Below are 17,077 nucleotides of genomic sequence, written 5' to 3' on the forward strand. Positions count from 1 at the left end.
AACCGCTGGATCTGTCTCATCTGGTCCGTTACAAAGTCAATTTCCCTTCTGTCTGAAAAATTTTTTAATAACCCATTTGTTTCTTCCAAAATCGTTTCGTACTCCGTTAAATTTGTCCTGTGCAGAATGTATTTGTGGTCATTATAAATTGCTACGTCTCCATCTTTTACAGCTATGAAGTAAGAGTCCGTGTAGTCCAGTATTGTTTCCGATGTCAGTATTGTCCATGTCATTAGAAGTCTAGTAGAGAAGAAAAAAAAAATTAAAAAAAAAAAAAAAAATTACCGTAAATTACTTTTATGAACTTTTCTTCCATTAATCAACACTGTCGAGCCTAGGTCTTGTTCAATTGTCCCTTCGACGTACCATTTATCAAATTTATTCCCAAGCCTACGATTTCTCCTAACGAACACTTTTTCACCTGGATGGTAAACTTTAAACGAGGCGTTTTCGTTATGAATCCTTAGAGTTTTTTCCTGAGCAACGTTCAATTTTCCTTTAATTTCTTCTAGATTTTTGTTAGGAATTAAGTTAATAATGTCTATTGGTTTTCTTCCTGTTACAGAGTGGATGGTATTGTTGTATTTAAATGTGGACAAAAGCAGCAGTTCGACTGTATCTTCTACATTTTGCTGTGCTTTAACACATCTGGCAATTTCTAATAAAGTGGAGTGGAATCTTTCAACTTGGCCATTACTCTGACTGTGCATTGGAGGTACAAAATGTTGTTCCGCACCGTAATAGTCTCTGAGAAAGGTACCAATTAGACTTGATTTGAACGATTTCTCATTGTCCGATACAATAAGTCTCACGTTTCCAAATCTGTTTAGTATTTGGGAAAGAGCCGTTTTGATATCGATTGCATTCCTGGATGCAATTGGGACAATAATCGCAAATTTCGAAAATTTGTCTATTGCTGTCAAAAAATTACTTTTATTTGTTATTAGTATGTCAATGTGCAGGATATGACCAGGATATTCAGGTATTGGAGTAGGGGATATTACTGTATTTTCCGGTTTTCTCTGGTATTTATTTTCTTTGCAAATCTTACAATTAGCTATCACCATTTTTAACATTTTCTTTATTCCCGGAAAATAATATTCATTAATAATTTGTTTTTATAATTTTCTTGTAACGATCGGTGTGCCCGATTATGTTCTGTCGTTATTATATCCCATTGATCATCTTCCCGGATAACATCCATGACCAGTTTTTCTGTATGAATGAATTTAGCTGATGGAAATTTGGTCTTTATGCAATTCTGTATTTCAGCAAGAACTGAAAGGTCACAACAAATTGCATTTACCGTCCCTGGATTAATGATTTCCAAGAGAAGAGTTATCAAATTTTCCACAGTATCATATGTTATGGTATGTCTTAAAAAACGCTGGAATAAAATCTTTCTTGTCTTAGAGGCTGACTGCTCCTTAGATAATATTATCTGCGTTTTATATTGGTTTACTGGGTATTTAACAGAAGTTATAACTTGCGATAAAGAAATTTCGCTGTGAGCTGTTCCATCATCCGACTCGTCTTGAGTATGGTTTACGTACTGCCTGGAGAGTGCGTCCGCGACAACATTCTCTTTGCCAGGTTTATAGAAAAATTTCGGGGAAAATTCTTCTATAAAAGATCGCCATCTTTTCATTTTTGAGTTCGGATTCTTATCTGACATAGAAAATGTCAATGGTTGGTGATCTGTGAAAATATGAACTTTTGAGACACCGTGTAGGTAATGCCTTAAATCTTTCAATGCCCAGACGATTGCGAGTAACTCTCGTTCGTTTGCAGCATAGTTTGCTTCGGTTGCAGACAAAGTCCTAGATATCATGGTTATTGGTCTACCATCTTGTGCTAAAACTGCTCCAAGAGCGATTGCAGAAGCGTCCGTTGTTAGTTCGAACTTCTTTTCAAAGTCAGGATATGCTAGAATAACATCTTCTGATGAAAGAATTTGTTTTAATTTTTCGAATGCTGCTAATGCATCTTCTTTCAAATCTATTCTTACACCCTTCGATTTCTTCGCCGAGATGTTACCATTTTCGCCCTCTAACAATCTAGTTAGAGGTTTAGCAATAACTGCATAATCCTTTATAAATCTCCTATAGAAACCTGAAAGGCCTAAGAACGATCGGAGGCTTTTCAAATTTTCAGGTTTTGGAAATTCCTTAATAGCTCTAACTTTATCTGGACATGTCCTGATTCCTTCCCTGGTTACAATGTAACCGAGAAACTCTACTTCTTGTCTAAAGAATTTAGATTTCGAAGCAGATATCCTCATTCCTGCTTCACTAATTTTTTTCATTATTATGTTAATATGTTCTAAATGACTCCTTTCATCAGGTGAGAAAATAATAATGTCGTCCATATAAACTTGACATATTTTCCCAATATGTTCTCGCAATATATCATCTATCGTGCGCTGAAAAATACTCGGCGCATTTTTTAGACCAAATGGTAGTCTACAAAATTCATATTTGCCGTTATTGACACTAAACGCTGTTTTACTTCTGTCGCGTTCAGCTAGTCGAATCTGGTGGTATCCTGATTTAAGATCTAGTGTCGTGAAGTACGACGATCTTCCTAACGTAGATAGTAATGCCGGAATTTCAGGCATGGGATATTTGTCGTTGTCAGTTTGTTCATTTAGTTTCCTGAAGTCAATCACTAAACTGTGGTTAGGGTTCCCATTGTCGTCGGTACCCTTTTTTCTCACAACCAGTACCGGGGAATTATATGCGGAAAATGATTTCCTAATAATTCCATCGCTTAGAAGCGATTCAATTTCTTTGTTTACGAAATCCGCCATTTGTACTGGGTATGGATAGGATCTCGAGTAAATTGGTTCTTCGGTTTTTGTTTTTATGGTTGCTTCAACGCTTGTGTTGTAGGGTAGTGCCCGGTTTGGATCTGCAAAGGCATTGGCATTAGCCCTAATAACCCTGCTAAAATCCTCCACCACAGAGTCAGGTACGGATTCCTGATCTACAGCGTGAAAGTTTATTTGCTCACAATTTTTTGATATAGCTGTTTTATTTTTGTCATATGTCAGAGTGTCGTTTCCAGTGTCCAATTTGCAATTGATTTGCTTCAAAAACTCATATCCTATTATTCCGTCAAAAGTCTTTAGTGTGTCAATCAAATAAAATGTCGTGATATGTCCGAATAAAACCATAGTGTATTTTTTTTTCGATGGTATTCGTGCCATTTAGTGTTTTGACATTAAAGGGTTTACTCAAATGTACTGCATTAATTTGTCCGTCTAATGGTTTAATGAAATTTTTTGATGAACCAGTGTCTATTAGCAATTTTAGCTCCCTTCCGTTTATAGTCTTTATTATAAAAGGTAGGAGCGGTTTTACTCTAAAAAATACAACTCTTCCACAACATGATCTTCGACGTCCTCATCCTGAGGGAAATCCTCCTCAAAGGTTGAGTCCTCTGATTCTTCCTCCGCATTAATATGATTTACTCTCTGCTGTTTCTGGAGAGGCGCACTTCTTCCAGAATCCACTTCCCGCTCCCGCTTTGTATTATTTTGATACGCATTGCGGTTGTTATTTGAATTAAAAGCAGTGGGACGTCTAAACATTGATGACCCTGGGTCCACTTCCATCTGTACGATATCTTGTTTATTTGTCTCAGATCTATGAGCATTTGGCGCTGTGCGCCGGAAAGTTGGATGACTATTCTGCGAATAACTAGGTTTCGACTTGTTCGCAATGCTGCCCTCCGCGAAAACTCTCGCAAACTCCTGTCTGCGATTGTCCGACTCTAACTCCTGAGCTGTTGCCAATGCAGTTGGCAAATCTACGGGTTTTGTCGAGAACAAGATATCACTAAGTGGCTTTCTTAGTCCCGATATGAATACTCTAAGAGCATTTTCTCTGACCCTCTCATTTAAAGCTTTGCTTACCTCCTCATTGTTGGAGTAAGTCATTTTATTTTTATTTATTATTAATGTCAGGTGTTTATCAACTTCATCATAAAATTCATTAATTGACAGTTTACCTTGTCTTAAAATGCTCAGTTCATTCTCTAAAACCTGGACCGATCTCTTATCAGCAAAACACTGATCAAGGCGAGCGATTATCGCTTTAAAATTTAAAATAGTGTTGAAGGCAGATAACTTGTCGTTTGCCGTTCCAACTATTTTATTTCGAAATATACCCATGGCTATGTAGTACGGTTCAGTATTCTCTTGGTAGTAGCTAATGGCAAAATGGGCGGCTTCTCGCCAGGCAGGGTAAGCTGCTAGGTCCCCTTTAAATTCTGGGAGAGATTTAATCAAATCTAATGACGTTCCCGTAGCACCGCCTAATGAAACTGGCTCGTATGTCTCTACTTTTTTTATTTGCAACTGTTGAAGTTGGCTCGCTATAATATTTAGTTGAGCCTTAAGTTCCTCTGTCATAACATCGACAGTAGCCGTGACTAACCCTATGATTTCGTCTCTAGTAGCCATTTTTTTTCTATTTAAGCCAAATTTAAATTTATCAGATTTCCAATTTCAGTTCAACTTTTATTGAGTCTTTTTTTAACAAACAATAAAAATAAGTATCTTTTGTTTGAGACAAATAACTTAATAATGCCGGTTTCTTGAAAATGAAGTGGTACTTACATTAATTTCATCATATTATCTGCTTTGTTGAGTTGATAGTGTCTGCTTTGTTGAGTTGATAGTATCTGCTTTGTTGAGTTGATAGTATCTGCTTTGTTGAGTTGATATCTCCCGGTTTTGTTTAAAGTCCGTCCGACTTTACCTTAAAGCCCGTCCGGCTTTTCTCTTTAAAGTCTGTCCGACTTTATTTTGAAAGTCCGACCGACTTTTCTTTTATTTGATTTTTGTTTTAGTTAAGATTTTTTTTTAGTAAAAAAATCTCCAAAAAAAATAACACTTTTGTTGGTGTATTACTTTGTCTTTCGTGTTTCACTCTGTTTAGTCGATTTCTATGAAATCTTATCATTTAGTTTTCCACACGAGACTTAAAATTCTTTTTGGTTTATTATATTGTCTTTTGTGTTTCACTCTGTTTAGTCGATTTCTATGAAATCTTATTTTTTAGTTTTCCACACTAGATTTAAAATTCTTTTTGATTAATTATATTGTCTTTTGTGTTTCACTCTGTTTAGTCGATTTCTATGAAATCTTATTTTTTAGTTTTCCACACTAGACTTAAAATTCTTTTGGTTTATTATATTGTCGTTCGTGTTTCACTCTGTTTAGTCGATTTCTATGAAATCTTATTTTTTAGTTTTCCACACTAGACTTAAAATTCTTTTGGTTTATTATATTGTCGTTCGTGTTTCACTCTGTTTAGTCGATTTCTATGAAATCTTATTTTTTAGTTTTCCACACTTAGACTTAATTTATTTTCCGAGATTTTTTTTATAAAATCTTATAACCGATTTACACCTTCTTTTCCGATTTTTTACAAAATCTTATAAACGATGTTCACTTTGGTTTTTGCGATTTCTTCATAAAATCTCACTGTTGGGCGCCAGTTAACGTTTTTACCGCTTATCACCTATGGTGATATGTTGAATTAGTAAAACAACGATTTTTCGGGATTGCTGTCCACTTATGTGGACGTGTAAATACAATCTGATTTTATTCTTTCATTTTGTGGTTTAATATAATTTGACAGAAGTGTGTGAAAATGCTTACCTTGCATTCTTCCAGCAAAAATGAATATTTACTGGTCGAATACCCGCACCACTAATAAGCGCATCAGCATTTCAACGACCAGGTAGTGGCGTGATGAAATATGATGCGCGAATTGTCTGCGCGTGTTATTACTACGAGGTAGGGCTAAATAATTAGAGTTAATAATTATTAACATACGTTAACTTACGTTAACTTATATATTTATTCAATTATTCAATATAAATTTATATTTTTTATACTAAAATCACCTTTATTAACATATTTGAATTTTCGGTTGCGGTTTTTTGCTTTTTTGGTTGTTCTGAAGTAGTGCACCCTACATTCGGTCCCTTTGGAATTTAAAATTTTAATTTTTCACAAGGAAAATTCCCAAATTATTCGGTTTTCGATATTTTGGCCATTTGTGTTTTCCCATTTCACAATAATTAATCGATTTTGGACATTCAGTCATTGATTCACCCTACACCTCGCTGCTAAAACAATAAATTCAATTGATTTTTTGCAGTTTTTTTTTTTTTTTGAAAATTTGTTGTTTTTTTTTTGCAATTTTTGAACAGATTCGCGGGAATTCGTTTAATTTTTCGGACATTTGGTTTATTTGTGTTTCCTTTTCCGCAAAATAAACCAGTTTTGAAATTTTACCAATTTGTTCACCCTACACCTATAGCAAAAATAATAAATTCTATTGAATTTTTGCAACTATCTGTGTATATCTGGTCTTTTTCTGAACTATTCCTATTAATTCGTGGAAATTTGTCGGACAAATTCTCTACAAAGAAATTCTGTACAATGCCGGTCACACCTTTAGATCTCTTTATCAGAGCATCGGATGCTTTGATCAAATTCGATTCCCATTTCAACCAAATGCGGGATGATCAGTTAGACGAGTATGAATTGGAGTTCCGTAGCGCAGAAATTGACAAGCTATGGTCCAAGGTCCAAACAATGTTCGATACTTGTCTCGATTATTTAATGTCGTCGGTAGACCCAGGAAAAGATATCATCGATTCGATAGACAGTAAGTACGAAGTGTGTCATCAGACGTATATATCATGTAGATCGACGATGAACCGCAAGTTAGCAAAAATTCGCGAATCTTCTAAATCCTCCCCTCAAACCTCATTAAACGCTTCGAACCTCTCGGCAGAAGAATTTCATGGCGACCAAGCAATAACTTGAGCACTTCGACACATGTTTCGCGTGAAATCGGCATTCAAGTGAATCCTCTTTCCGTTCAAAACAGTTTCCATACTCGTGACTCAACCTTTTCTTCACCAAATGCGGATAGTGTACATAACCTTGTACTTCCTCCATGCGACATAGAAACCTTTCATGGTGATTTCTTGTCGTGGCCATCTTTCCGAGACCTTTTCACCGCGATATATGTAAATAATTCTGGTCTTAGTGACATTGAGAGACTCTGTCATTTAGTTAGAAAGACAGACGGCGAAGCTAAAGAAATTGTATCTAAGTTCCCATTAACTCACCGTAGCTTCGTCTTAGCATGGACAGCTCTCAAAAATAGGTTTGACAATAAACGGGTTATTGTCAATAGTCACTTGAAGCTTCTCTTTGATCTTCCATACATCGATCGTGAAACTAGTTCGGGATTGAAAACCCTTCAGCGCGGAATAAATATTTGTTTATCTGCTATGGCCGTATATGATATCACCACAGTACATTGGGATCCTATCATAGTCTTCATTTGTATTCAGCGTTTACCGCGAATAACTGTCACTCTATGGGAACAGAGTGTTAGAGACAAATCGGCTTTGTCTTCTTGGGAAGACTTGGATTCATTTATTTCTGAAAGAATTCAGACACTTGACTGTTTGCGTGATATCAAAGGCCCTGAAACCAATAAAAAGTTTTCTTCGAAAGAATTTAAATCACCAATCACAAACAAATCGGTTTATAAAAAATTCAAATCACCAGCCAGGATAATTTGTCTTCTATGTCCTACGGAAATTCATTCTTTGCGATCTTGTCCAAAGTTTAAACAATTGTCCTTTGACCAAAAATCTTCAACGGTGAAGAAACAAGGCAGTTGTTGGAATTGTCTTTCACGGGGTCATACAATTAAAACTTGTACTAGCGCCCATAACTGCAATATGTGTCGTGGAAGACATCACACCCTCCTCCACCGTTCTACTAATTCACCTCCCTCAACTCCTTCATCAAATTCTACACCTTCTTCTTCTCGCCATTCTGTACTTCACCACAATGACAATATAGCTTCCACCTCCACTGGTGCCAATCCAACTATAGCAAATCAACAAGTTTTCCATACATCACAGAATCGTAGTGTTCTTCTGGGAACTGCTATATTGAATCTTCTTCATAATGGTAAAGAATATACAGTTCGGGCTCTGATCGATCCAGCATCAGAGGGTTCTTTTATCTCAGACACCATAAGAAATCGGTTACATTTGCCCACTCTCTCTTCTCTAGCTCGTATTTCAGGAGTAACGGGAACGGTATCAGCTAGTACTCAGAAGAGTTGTTCTCTGAAAATCGGTTCAAGAATCAATTCTTCGTTGGTACTTCAAACAGAAGCATTTATTCTCCCTCGGATATCAGATGATCTTCCATCTTTCTCAATAGATCCCGATATAACACATCGTTTACCAAACATTCGGTTAGCTGATCCACACTTTTTTGATAGTAGACCCGTAGAACTATTGATCGGAGCTGATTTTTACCCAAAAATCCTTTTAGACGGAATTCACCCAAATATACTCGGTTCACTTCTTGCACAAAATACCGTATTCGTATGGATCCTAACTGGTCCGATGTCCTCTTCTCCCCATCGTTCGAATTAATTACGTACAAATGACTGCACCATCAGACAACCAAAAAGCGTGAATACTTTATTATTCTCACCAGGATGTATTTTCTATCGGTTTCTCCTCGTTAACATAAGATTTATTTTCACCTTCGCCATTTGTATTAGCTACGTAACGGCTATCGCTTTATTACAGGCCAGAGTTAAAAAAAAAATCGAAAATTTGAAATCGGAAAAGCTCACCTAACTGAATTTGCATTCTTGGATTCCTAGTTGTAAGTTATTTTAAGTTCACCCATTTTATGTTGAAACACCCCTATGTGTTTCAAGGCTGGCGGCTAATGTTTAAGTTAGAAACTCCCTATTGGTATTTTCACTACAAATCTCCAGGGATCGTAGTGAGAACTTTCCAATAAGCAGTGATTGCCTCACCCTTGATTCACTTTCGGTTTTTATACACAAAAACTTATAAGTCACCAGTACGGAAGTACTTCTCGGTTTACTCGCGAATTGTAACGCGTCTCACCCAATACAAGGTAAAGTCATCAGCACTTTTCGTCTTAATAAATCACCCACACCAATATTATTATTTATACCAACTAAAAACCTTTGTGTTTTATTTCCTCTCCTTTTATTTATCGGTAACACTCGGGATTGTATCACCATTGCTCATCTCCACAAACAACAACTATTCTCTGCGGCCTTTCTGAGCTATCACCTAAACAGTATTAATAACATTTGGATGTATACATATTAAAAAAATATTTGAAGCCTAAAGCAAATATATTTCCGATATAGCAATGTTGATAGATTTTAGCTTCCTCCTATAAGGCATCTTTAGGAAATATAAACATACATAAAAGTATAGACAAAGAAATCCGCCCCGTATAGACAAAGAAATCCGCTCACCTAAATTCGTTCACTGAGTGTGAATTGAGACAGTTGGATATGCACTCAATTTTTAAAATGGCAATAACTAAAAAAAATTTAAATTATTTATTCTGGTAAAAGAATCTACATATTCAACAAAAAATTTTGCAATTTACCCCAAAACATTGTGCAATTGAGCGGAAACGCTGCGCAGTTTCCGTAAGGCAAATGTTTGCCTAATGTGAACTTACCTTAATATTATTGAAAATATTGTTTTTTTTTTTCAAAATAGTCTGGTTGAATCCCATTACTTTTTTAATAATTTTTTTTAATATTTAAAAACAACTGATTTATTAGTGGATATTAGCTACCAACATTTTCTTATGTTGCCTTCGTTGTAAATCAACGACACATTAGTGGAGAAGGTTTGTCTTGTTTTTGCAAACACTTTCGTCGGGGTTGTGTGAGGTTGCCAAAGAAAAACTTAAGTCCAATTTACATATGCACATTAAATGATTTCGTTTTACGAAATCCTAGAAACAAATAAAGTGTATTTACACCTGTCTTCTTGCGTCATTTGCTTACACACACAATCACACATACACACGGATACAATACGAGTAACAAATACACACGCACATTATAATTTTAATTCGGAAAAATAAGAATTTCACAACACCAATGTTTACCAACTAACTCGACTTAATTCAAAATTAAAAAGAATATAACTTTTGCAAGTTTTTTAACCATTTATTTACACTTTTGTCCTGGGGCTCAATTCTGTTTCTATGAAAATGTGAAAATAAAACCTTTATAAAGGAGAAAACTGTCAAATGAAAAAAATTATAAAGGAAATATTTTTCATTTCAAATTTTCATACAACAAAAATCCAGCCCCAGGTTTGAGTATTTTTGTTTTTCTACAACACACACAAACAAACAAAGACATCAAGAAACAGTTGCATTTTTTGGTAGGTTATGACGAAAAAGCAGGGTTTAAAATAACTGACGCAGCTATCGTCATTTATTTTTTTATGGTAAATGACGCAAAATGTTGCTTGTTTTAACAAATAAATGACGAAACAGCCCTAAAACCCGTTTTTCGTGCTAATGTAAAAAGCACATTATCATTGAAGTTTTTTTCTTTATTCACCTTTATACTTCGAGCTGACGATTGATGTTTGGGTATAAACAGTTCTTTGTTGAAGAAGTTATTGAAAAATAACTTCGGTGGAGAATATTCCACAAACAAGAAGCAAGGAACGGATGAGATCCTGGGGCGAAGATCGAAACTAGTCTTCCCTGCCTTACCCCTTTGCGAACAATGCCAAACTTTCTCCACAAATAAATTAGTTGTTTTTAAATATTAAAACAACAACATTGGGATTAAGCCAGACTATTTTGAAAAAAAAAAACAATATTGTAAAAGCTACTCAATTAAAAAACGCCACAAATGTTCTTTCTATTACACTGTACAACACTATAAATAATTACAGTTAAAATCGGGAAAATTATGAAAGCATACCGAAAAATAGAATACACGTGTATAGGGATTTTGAAAGTATTTTTGGTTCCTTTTTAATAAAGTTTGTAAATCTTCTTTAAGGGTGGGTCGCAGCGGGTTCATATATTCCACAAAAATATCCGCCATAAGATTTTACTATAGGTCTCAAAATACACCAAAACGGCGACCTGACATAACGCCCAACGGACATAACGTCCAAAACCGCGCGCGATTTTTTTTAAAATATACCGTTTATGTCTTTTGCTCCATCGTTTCCAGCATCTTCAGGTTTTCCCTATAACTCAGTTTTTTATTTACAATTTTTTATGGCGTTGTAGAAATATCGCAAGCACACAAGAACAACAAAAAAACTTTCAAAATAACAAATACCTACCAAGATGTTTCTACAAATGAGAAGCAATAAGCAATCTCTCCCCAGTGGTTTTAGACGAATCGTCTACAGATGACAGTGAGTCCGAAAATTAAAGCCAATGAAATGAAAGCCAATCAACCCCTCAGAAAAAGTTTTTATACGAAATACGTTTTACAGGTTTACAAAGTTGTGCATGCTTGTAAACCTTGTTTCGAGGAAACACAAGAAAAACATAACGATCAAGATACATTACTATTGTGTCCATTTGTCGACAAATTGTAGGAAAAACTGTAGAGATTTTTATATGATTTCAGTTAGCTTATTTATTACATAAATAATTAAATTCAATTATTTCTAAAAAAATCTGAATATTACTATATGAACTGGTAAAATCCTTAATTTAGGAAAACGGACATAACGCCCAATTTCATTTTCGCCTGTTTTATTTTGACTCCGCTCGTGTTCTGAGAATTAGTTAGTTCACTTTATAGTAATAAATTTGCGAAGATTGATTGGAAGTCCCACGAATCTCGACATTTCTTTGAAGAGACCAATACTTTATTATCAGTGGCTCTCCTATTAACAATAAACTTACAACAACAGTTCGTAAAATTAAAAAAAAAAACCATCTACATTTCTGCAAACATAGACTATCAAATTCTGATGTCAATATTTGTATAAGAATGTGTAAATTTTTCAAAATATGAGAATATGTGTTTCATTTTATGGATTGAGGAAGATCAAAATAGTTTTGTATTTCAAAATTAAACCCAGTTTTATTTTCAAAATTGTCAAAAAACAATTTTGAAGAGACAGAACATTGTGTTTGTGAAGAAATAAAAAAAATGAGTTCATTCATTTTTAGAGGAAAATTTAAAGATTTCGGTTGCAGATTGAAGGCTGATTTAATGCTTTGCTACACACTTATCAAGCACTCACATACATAAGCAGTTAATCTGCTATTTGATAGTGCATGGGCCGCTTAAAATTTATACATCATTGTTTTTTATTTTAATCGCAATGTTAAAATAATTTCATTTTTATTATTATTTCAGGCTTTAACGTACTGTGATTTGAAATGTGTGCACATGGGAGGATTGGTAGATGTCTTACGATTATATCCAGAATATCAACAACAGTTTGCAAACGACATTCAACATGATCTGACGTTCAACCTGCGAGAAGGATATGAATGTCAAGACTCAGATATTGGGCCTTCATTTCCATTGCCCAGTATTAGTGAAGATGATGAGAACATGCATGATGGTGAAAGTAACGAAGATGAAGCGGATATGGGAGTTTCTACGGGTACCACCGTCTCACCCCACCACAGTATTGCTACTCCGTCACCCCTGCACGGGCGTTCTCCTTTGATACCGCTTAATAGCCCGCGATTGCTTAAGAACCACAAGAGAGGACGTTCTCTGATCACACTTCGAGAACGCGTTGAGCGTCAACGTTCGGTTCATTTGACATCAAGTGTTGACACAACTTCATTAGAAGAAGACTATCACGAAAATGATATTGATTACAATGAAGCTAGTAATGATAAACCGCACTCGTTGGAAAGACTGGATTCCCAAGTGACAACACTTCACCAGGATATGACTCAACTAAGCTGTGAAGTCAGAAATGCTCTTCAAGCATTACAAGAAATTACCTTATCAACGATGACCTCACAGACGAGCTTAAGGTTTGCCCCAGCTCGTTCAATACCCAATATAAGTGCAACTGTTTCCACAAATAATAAGTGCCCATCGATCAGCAGTGATGATTCAGCGCTTCAACGTTGCTCATCACATCCACCAGATATTTGGCGTGAAATGCAGGAACCATTCCGAGCGAGTATGGATAAACTGGCATGCGTTCCCCAATCTACAAAGTCTACGTCCACCTCAACTAATCAAATACAACGTTCATCTCGTGCATGCCAAACCGATTTTGAAAATATCGACTACGGTTCATTAGAACGTTTTATATTTGCCAATCCAGATATGGTACTTAACATGTTAGGCATAAAAAGCAACGTGAAGACTGAAAGTGTTCGTTCAAGGACTGTCAATAAAGAACAGACAGGAATTAGTTTTGATGACATTTATCCATTGCATAAAAGTGATAAAAGATCAGACTTTAGTTTAACTATGAACTATAGTAGTAGTTGTGCTTCGACCGAAGCTCTTTTGGAAACAGACGAAGCTATTTCTACAGCACCTGTACTTTATCAATATCTAATAAGTGAATCGAATGGGCAAGATTATACAAAATGCCATCAACAAAAAAGTCATATATCCAGCTCGTCGAGCATTGCCACTATCAACTCCCAGAATTCATCACAATCAATCCTGCATGTTTCTCCCCAAACCAAATTCCAACAGTTTCAATCAAAGCAAGAGAACGCTGAAAGTGGGAAATACCAAAGGTTGTGTGAAAAAGAAATGTATCTAACAAATAGAAATAATAAAGATAGTCCATCGCTGAGCTACCTTAAATATAATAACGACTCTGTAGAAAAGCTGTGCCCACGAAATTGTGCGCATGAAATTGCTGCCTCGAATCCTGTAATACATCGATTTTCTGCGGGAGATGCTGACATCATTGAAAAAGGATTGCGCACCTTACCATCAACGCGATCACTTCGTGAAGCTATTTCAAAATAAGAGATGATTTGATCCCTATTTGTATTTAAACTACATACAAACGAAGACGAGTGTATTTAACCCGAGAACAAGCAATAACTCTCGAAATGCAATCAACATATCACTGTGGTCGACAATTCACTCCGAAGACGTCTGCAAACACTCTGTGACGAGAAAATGCCAATTTTAACGAATACGCTTGTTTACACTTAGATATTATATCGATGTACTAGAGTAGATTGAAATATGTATGGATGTGTTTTATTGCCGGCTTATAAAAATATCTTTAAAAAACATGTGTAATTAAGCGAAGCATGTATACCTCTTTTATGTATCTTTACTATATTTTTATTCAGTGAAATGTTAATATTGAAAGAGTTTATTACTGTTAAAGTTATGATTTTTCTAAAGAATATTTAAAAACTTAGAAATGTAATTGGGCTAAACCCGGTAATCTTTTATTTATATGTTTCAATACGCAAATGCAGATTCAATGAACATGAACATTATTTACAATAAATTTAACAAAAACTTCAGAATCTCATTAAATGAATAATAATGGTGAATTACAGTTTTATACAGTTTTTTCAACATGCCTCCACCACACATTATTTCTTCAATTACATGTAATGCAAAATATACATATGTAAGACCATCCACAATTATTTCTTCTGTAGGTAAGTAGCATAATTTAACAGATCCATTTTATAGATATATTACATTACGTGTATTTCATGTGTATGTTTTGAATTTTTTTGTCCTCGTGTAATTCTTTGTGTGTGCGAAAAATGACATTTTACATAGGATTTATAATGTTTGCTATTACACCAGTATATGTTTTTTTGTGCGACATTACCTATAAACGTAAACAAATACTTTATCTAATCGATTTATTTATGTTTCTTTAAGAAATTATTTCTTTCAGCAAATTTTGCAAATTTCTGCTTTCATCAAAACAAACAAATCAGCTGTTTTCTATTTATTGGACATACAAAAATAGGAAGGGCTCTAAAACGAAAAAGTTACACATGGGTTCACACATCATTTTGATAGATGAAATTTTTTATATGCATCACACTATGCGTACAACATGTAGATGTAAAAAATGCAAAACATACACATGAAATACACGTAATGTAATATAGCTATTACTTTGCGTCGTTTATAAATCGGTACTAGAACGGTGACCGCCAAAATCAGCTATTTTCGTGCGCTTTCAAATTTAGCATGTATTGTAATCAGATCTTCATTAAGCACTCCGCACAATGGCTCCGTTGAGTGACCTATTGAAACAGCAACCACGTGAAGAAAAGGGTAAGTGGCGCCAAGGTTTTATAGGAACAGAGGAACAGAGACACACAACAAACTGACCGGAAACAGATTCTTAGGCGCCAGAATTTAATTTTATAAGAATTAAAGACTGTTTGCCAGAATTTCATAATGTTCTTTATGATAAGATCCACGATTGGGCATCAAAATTTCCATCAGACAATATCCGGTATTGGACACCAACATGTCTTTATGGAAATAACTAAAATTCTTTATTCTATAAAAATACCTACGATTGTCCCAATTTCTGCATGAAAAGTCCAAATATTGGCCGTCAACATTTGTCATTGAAAACACAATTGGATGACCCCATTTTTCTATTTACAGATTCAAGTTTGATTTCCAGAATATGTCTATATAAAACACAGTTTGAAAACCAGAATATTGCAATAAGAAGGACGTTGACGGATTTGTTTCGTGTTTGTATTAAAATGTTCGTATTTATCCAAGGAAGGATCTGACGTATCTTCGAATCTTCGAAAATTTGCAAAACTATATTTTGAAGAAAGTTAATTGTTTCCTCACATTTCGCTGTCGACTTGCTTATTTCCACCTTTTTTAAATTTTTTAGCGCGAAAAATCCGCTAAAATTTGCAGAAATATATTTTGAAGAAAGTTAATTGTTTCCTCACATTTCGTTGCAGGCTTTTGTTGCCGACTTGCTTATTTCCACCTTTTTAATTTTTTTAGCGCGAAAAATCCGCTAAAATTTGCAAAAATATATTTTGAAGAAAGTTAATTGTTTCCTCACATTTTGTTGGAGGCTTTTGTTGTCGACTTGCTTATTTTCACCTTTTGCAAATTTTCAGCTAAAAGTGTATATGACGAAAAGCCAAAAAAATTTAACATTGATGATTTTCGCGGAAGCTATAACCGCGAAATGAATAAAAACATGTAAATGGTAGAAACACGTTGAAGCAAACGAGTTTTTTTACGTTGTTATTCGATTGACGGCTAAACCGTTTAAATAACGGATATCTGTCCAAAGTAAAAGTAGAAGAATAAAAATGAAGATTACACTTCTAATGTATCACATTTCAAAATTTCCACTGCATCCCCCTTTCGCATAATTTGATATGTACTCACTCGTATATTGACCATGTAGCACAGACAGCATCAGAGTAATCCAATACCAAAGGCCAACACTTAGTGCGACATTTGCTGCTATTAGCAATACCAACAAACTAGTCATGTGTTTTTTCGTTGAGACTCAACGAACGCATAGCTGAGGAAAAGTTTTGGTTTTGTTTGCAAGTGCAGTTGTTCGAGTTTTGGTCGTGCCATCGGTGCATGCATAAAAATACAATTCACTGCAATAAGAAGTGACCTTTTGACCAATGATTCTGATTACACTGTCCTGCCCACTTCAAACATATATGTATGTACACAAATCGATTTTCTATATAATGACTTGCCGAGCTATTACGTAGATGCGAATGACATGTTTATTCCTATTTTGGGATAAAACCACAAGAATCTATGAGATGCATGTATATAAATGCATGTACTGGTCATTTACATACACACTTGACGCTTTAGAAGTTGAAATTACCCTTGTGATACGCATTGTTAGGATACTTGCAGATACTTATTTAGCACAATTCTTCAAAAAGCAGAGTTTTTTCCTCCCTAACGCGTTTATGTCCTGTATTTGTGAAGAAATGATATTTTAAATTCAATATCATTCATCGATCGATTCTGTAAAAAAATGACAACATTTCAATTTTTGGCTTTAATAAAATTACGTTTTTGGTCATAAAAAGGCAAAAAATATTTAAAAGTAAAAGGGTTATGGCCACATATTGAGCACGAAAATTTAAATTTTCTGATAGATCACACTATCAGCTACTTTTGGATTTTTCTTGTTGAAAAATATTGCTGTTTTTACTAAAGCAGTTTGCGGTAACCACTGT

At 34.9% G+C, this 17,077-nt stretch overlaps 1 protein-coding gene across 3 annotated transcripts in view; it reads left to right on the forward strand.

Annotated features, from left to right (window-relative positions):
- The window catches only part of Elk (Eag-like K[+] channel), a 989,230-nt gene extending 974,842 nt beyond the window's left edge, over window positions 1–14,388 (forward strand). For all 3 annotated transcript variants that reach the window (XM_073956156.1, XM_073956158.1, XM_073956157.1), the window contains exon 16: window positions 12,255–14,388. In XM_073956156.1, coding sequence (XP_073812257.1) covers window positions 12,255–13,856 — 1,602 coding nt within the window. In that variant the 3' untranslated portion in view covers window positions 13,857–14,388. The remainder of the gene's footprint in view (window positions 1–12,254) is intronic.
- Window positions 14,389–17,077: the final 2,689 nt, after the last annotated feature.

Source organism: Musca autumnalis, unplaced genomic scaffold (assembly GCF_047663935.1).
Source record: "Musca autumnalis isolate F117 unplaced genomic scaffold, ASM4766393v1 scaffold_5, whole genome shotgun sequence".
In the NCBI taxonomy this organism is placed as follows: Eukaryota; Metazoa; Arthropoda; class Insecta; order Diptera; family Muscidae; genus Musca; species Musca autumnalis.